This window comes from Montipora capricornis, chromosome 11 (assembly GCF_036669925.1).
Source record: "Montipora capricornis isolate CH-2021 chromosome 11, ASM3666992v2, whole genome shotgun sequence".
Classification (NCBI taxonomy): domain Eukaryota; kingdom Metazoa; phylum Cnidaria; class Anthozoa; order Scleractinia; family Acroporidae; genus Montipora; species Montipora capricornis.
In genome coordinates, this window is record NC_090893.1 from 30708765 (window position 1) to 30713772 (window position 5008).

At 40.9% G+C, this 5008-nt stretch overlaps 1 protein-coding gene across 1 annotated transcript in view; it reads right to left on the reverse strand.

Annotated features, from left to right (window-relative positions):
• Positions 1-749: 749 nt before the first annotated feature.
• LOC138023360 (uncharacterized) overlaps positions 750-5008 on the reverse strand; it is a 7824-nt gene continuing 3565 nt past the window's right edge. The window contains exons 3-4 of the mRNA XM_068870373.1: positions 3125-3699; positions 750-1448 (exon numbers count right to left, since the gene is read on the reverse strand). Coding sequence (XP_068726474.1) covers positions 750-1448; positions 3125-3699 — 1274 coding nt within the window. The remainder of the gene's footprint in view (positions 1449-3124; positions 3700-5008) is intronic.

Below are 5008 nucleotides of genomic sequence, written 5' to 3' on the forward strand. Positions count from 1 at the left end.
AAACTACCCCTTCATTCATTGGTCGAGAAGTAATTTGCCACTACCTTAAATTTTTCGAAAAATTTGCTTTTGGAGAGTTTTCATGTTGCCATTATAACCTATTGCGTCACAATAGTAGGCGCATTTTGTTAAGCAAATATTAGTCTTTCATATGGAACCATAACATTGCTGTTACGTGACACAGTGTTGTAGTTATAAACCTTCTAGTAAGTGGTGAAACTGCAACCAGCCACCTTAAGGGCGATCTGTCCGAAGTATCTTATAAAACGTCTTACGTGTATCTTTACCCCAGCATGTTTTTCGCCGTGAAAAAATATTTTACGATTTCCGCCTCAATTTGGCCGTGACTGTAGTTGGGCGCTTACTTTATTAGACGTTATCAGTCATGTTTGTACGAATTCGATTTATGTTTAGAAGCAAAGTGAACAAAGGACACGGTTTTTGAACTGACTTTCAGTCAGTTTTAATTCATGTGGTTCTCATAATAAAGCATGAAGACCTAATAATAATTTTTCTCGTCAAAACTCATAATTTATCAAAGCCAAGAAATCATTGTTTTCCCAGAACACATCTTGTGCAACTTAAGATTTTTAGCTTGTTACATTTTTCCAAAAGATCACATTCTCTCTTTCACAGTCTCACAAGAGCCAATTCAAATAGTTTCAGCAATACATTTCCTTGATGTCTCGGAGATGAATTGATCAACTACATAAGATTTTCCAATTCCTTGCCATTTTTGTCCCCAGTCTTCAACGGTGCCCGTCCAATTCGTGTATCCTTGCAAGATGATGGACATCTCCCAGTTTCGTTTCATTGAGTCTCTCGGTGAAGTCTTTCATTGTACCGTTCCTCTTTGGTGGCGAGTCTTCGACGGTCATTTCCGCGCCATGACTAACGATTTTGTCAGGCGTGGCTGGAGAAACTTCTTCGACTGATTCTGCTCCTCTGCCTTGCTCAAAAACATCAGACAAAGTGGTGTTTCTCATATTCAGTTCCATGTCTTCTTCGGTACTGTTCAACTGTGAACCATCATTTTCTGGGGGAATGATAACATTGGCGCTGTTTTGTTGAGGTACCTGTACCATGTTAGCGTTGATGTTTCGTCCCATGTCTTCTTTGGCACTGTTGCACCGAAAATTCTCAGATTCCTGGGGCTGTTTGATATTGGCGCCATCTTCCGAATCAGTTGGGTTAATGCGTTCATGAACGTCGGTCGCAATCGGGTTTTTGTTCTGTTCCTTATCTTCATCGGTACTATTGATATGCTGACCCCAAGAGGCTTCGCGGAGTTTGAGCAGAGTGCTTTCAACTTCCGGTTCTGTTTCATTGGGTGGTTCGGAGCTAGTGTTTATGTCTTGATCCCAGTCTTCCTCGCTACTGTTGGAGCGATGAAGATGAAATTTGTCGATCTCGGACAGTAGATCACGACGGCGCTCGCGTTCGATCCGCTACAAAAAAATGAAAAAGAAAAGAAAAAGGAAAATACATCAGCATATAGGAAAGGAACAATACTTTGAATGCGATTTAGACAAACCTTATTATAGTGTCATTCAACACCTCTTCTACCAAGCATGCTGACAATAACTTTAAGCCGATTCCTAATCAGTATAAAATTCTTTTTAAACAATAGCCACCATTTTTCATACCTTTACTCTGTTCTTTTTATCATTTTTATCTCGCCTTTTCTGTATATATTTCACTAATTCACATTCAACGTTTTATCCGTGGAAGGCTGTAGATCGACAGCCGAAAGCTTATATTCTTTTTGAAAATTTTTAGCCAGAGAACGTTTTTTATTGTATTTTAATATGCCTAATCCTGGCTGCGCTTCAATTTTTAATAGTGTCATTCAACTTTGCATTACAAAATTAAACTGATAAAAATAATAATTGTAAAATCATATATCATGGTAGGACATTTACGCGATAGCGCCATTTGACTGCAACTACCAAAAGGACTCAAGTTTTGGTTTTCACATTGCCACCAGTGTCGCTTTTAACCCCACTGGGATCACAAAATTTATATACGAGACTAACAAGTTAACTTGAAGTTAAAACTGTAAAGTTCAGAGGGCTGGAGCAGTGGTGAGCTGGCTTGCTTCTTAATCAGTTTGGCCCGGGCTCGATTCCAATTTTGTATTCGTCATACCGGGGATGAGCTTGTTGTTTCTTCTAATTTCTTAGCTTATTGTGGACTATTCCTTGGGAAAAACTGTTCCGAGTCCGAAATTTACCGCAAGGCTGACGGCCCATTAAAAGGCATTGTAACTGAGGACGTCTATTCTTTTGTTAATGGTGGAAGTCCACGTGGCTTTCAAGCTGTAATCCTAGAAAAATTATTTTGGACACTATCTTCCCTGACCACCTCATACCTTTGCCCCTCCCCTCCCCGATCAAAGTTGAATACGACTAAGCCGATTACATTCAAAAACATGAAGGATATAGCATTCAACATTGAATGAGAGGGGAGGGGGAGGGGGAGGGGGTATAAACGGCCCAATTTCACGTACAATATGGTTTGTTATGGATTATCCCATTAATTTCCCCTGCATGTCCCAATTAATTTGTCTAGGTTTGTAGTTCATAGGCACAAGACATTAATAATGTAAGAAAAACATTACAAACTGAACAGAATATGATTAAGAACCCCAAGTGGGAAGAGACAATCAATTCATTGTTAACAAAGCGTGATAGGAGTTGATTCGAGACCACCCGCAGCCAACTTAAGTCGTCAAATGATCTTTTCAAGAAAACAGGCAAAGTCGCCTGTTAGTTTTTTATTGCGTGGTATTTAAGTTCGACGTTGGGAGAACGCATACCATTCGTGTCTCTTCTTTCTGGATGCTAGGCGATTCCAGGGTTTAGGGGCCATCGTGGACTGGCTGACCGCTAGCCTCGATTTCATGCAAGGGCCTCGAGCCCATGCAATAAACAACAACTTTCTTTCTACTGTTCGACCATCCACATTGTATCAAGTCCATTACCAAAATGTTGAGCTAAGAAACTTATTGTTGCAACTGGCTTGTGACCCTGAAAGAACCTCGCAAGTCCACTTTCAATAGCGATCGAACGTACTTTACTAATCCATGATTATTACTAGTTTACGAGTTAAATCTAAGACTAACCATTTCACTGAGAATGGCTCTAGCAATTTGACCAGCTCTGGTTACCAGGCTTCTGTACGAACGGACAGTATACACGTGTCTGTTCTTGTAAGTAACTGGACGAAAGTATCTGTAATCAATGCGGCCAACCCCAACAACGTAGACTTTGACCCCGAGTTTTGCGAACTGCCAGCGAAGACGCCTCATGATGTGACAAGATCGCCCAGTTTGCCTTCCATTCACGATCACAACGAGAATATTCTGAACAAAGGTGTATTTGTATCTTTTCTTAAAGAAGTAACGCAGTGCAGCGTTTATTCCCAGGTCAACACGTCGTCTGTTCTGGTTTGGATATCGAATGCAATCCAGTACTTTTAGCAACAAACCAAAAGAGCAGCATTCATTAAAACCAATGCGCAGTTGTGGTCGGCTTCCATAAGTCGCAACGCCGATGTGAGAGTGGTGCTCGGCGATCGTGAAGCGTCGAGCGATTGACTTGATGAAGGCCTTTTCGAGATGGAAGTTTCGTCGACCAACGTAGTGCGAGCCGTCGATCAAGAAGGCGATGTCAGCAGTAACCGGAATATGAGAGACGCCTGTAATTAAAAACAACGATGGCAAATTCCGTGATCACAATACATAATCAGCGTTACTAATTATAGTGACCATATTTCTTGTGAAAGAAATGTACATGTTTGAGGTGCGAGCTGTAGACGACCTTGCATTTATCTTGACAATTTAATTCACGTGCCACTGTGACCTGAAAAAATTAATTGTTACTGTTCTTTGGATTTCAAAACTATGTTAACTAAACACACAGGGGCACTTAAAGCAATTGTCACATTATAGAGAGCTGAAATATTCAGGCACCTTCAGCAGGATTCGAACCCATGACCTCGGCGATGCTGGTGCTATTCTCTGCCAACTAAGCTATACAGTCACACAGTTGATAGCAGCTCAATTTGTTGATGTAAATATAAGCGATTCTTAAATTATTTCGTCTGCATTACAAACAATGTTCACGACAAATTCGACTGAAAGCATCACTTACTCAAGTTACTCTTGGAGTGGCGGTTTAATTCCTTTAATAATTTGTTACTAATTGTTTCATCTAGAGCGGTTTTCAATTGTATGTCGAAAGAAACTAGCGAATTGCTTTGGGTTTGCATTTCTTCACTCAGTGATTGGTTCAAAGTTCTCGTGCCACTTTTTCAACCAATCAGAAGTGAAACCAAAACCAATCGTGGCTCGCGCGTGCACAACTTCCCGCGCTTTGTGTCGTCTACGTGTAATAACTTCGAGTTTTGATTGGTTTACCGGATTGTCTCCGTCCTTTTTGATTGGCCAAGATAATTACTTTGGTTTTGGTTTTACGACACTCGATTGAAACTCGCTCTATCCCGTCTTTTCCTGAAAGCATTGGCCCCTGGGAGTGAGACTTAGCATATTTTAGTACTCTGTCTTACGCCAGATGATTTTACGCGTCAAGTGGGGGCTTCCTAGGGCTCCTGAGGGGAGCAGCAGAGGGATCAGCGGATTTACCCCTCCATTAAGCACATATCTTGCTAAACTAGTCACTTTTATTTGAACACAACTCGCCACGATTATCCTTTGCAACACGGAAGGGTTGCGTTTGTACCCGATAACGGGTAGAGTCACGTTTTTTCATTTTGCGATGACGCTATAGATCTTACCCGGTAGACCCAGCCGTTTTTCTGGGGTAGATACCAGTTTACTGTAGAAGAATTACGAGTAGCTACAAAGAAGACATGATGAAGAAACGAGTGAGTTTTTATGAAGAAGCCTGAGCGAGTCACGGGCGCACTTTCTAAAGAGAGAACATTCGCAAGGAAGAATTTTGGATATATTTGATAGACTTTATTAAACAATTTAGTAAACTTCTTT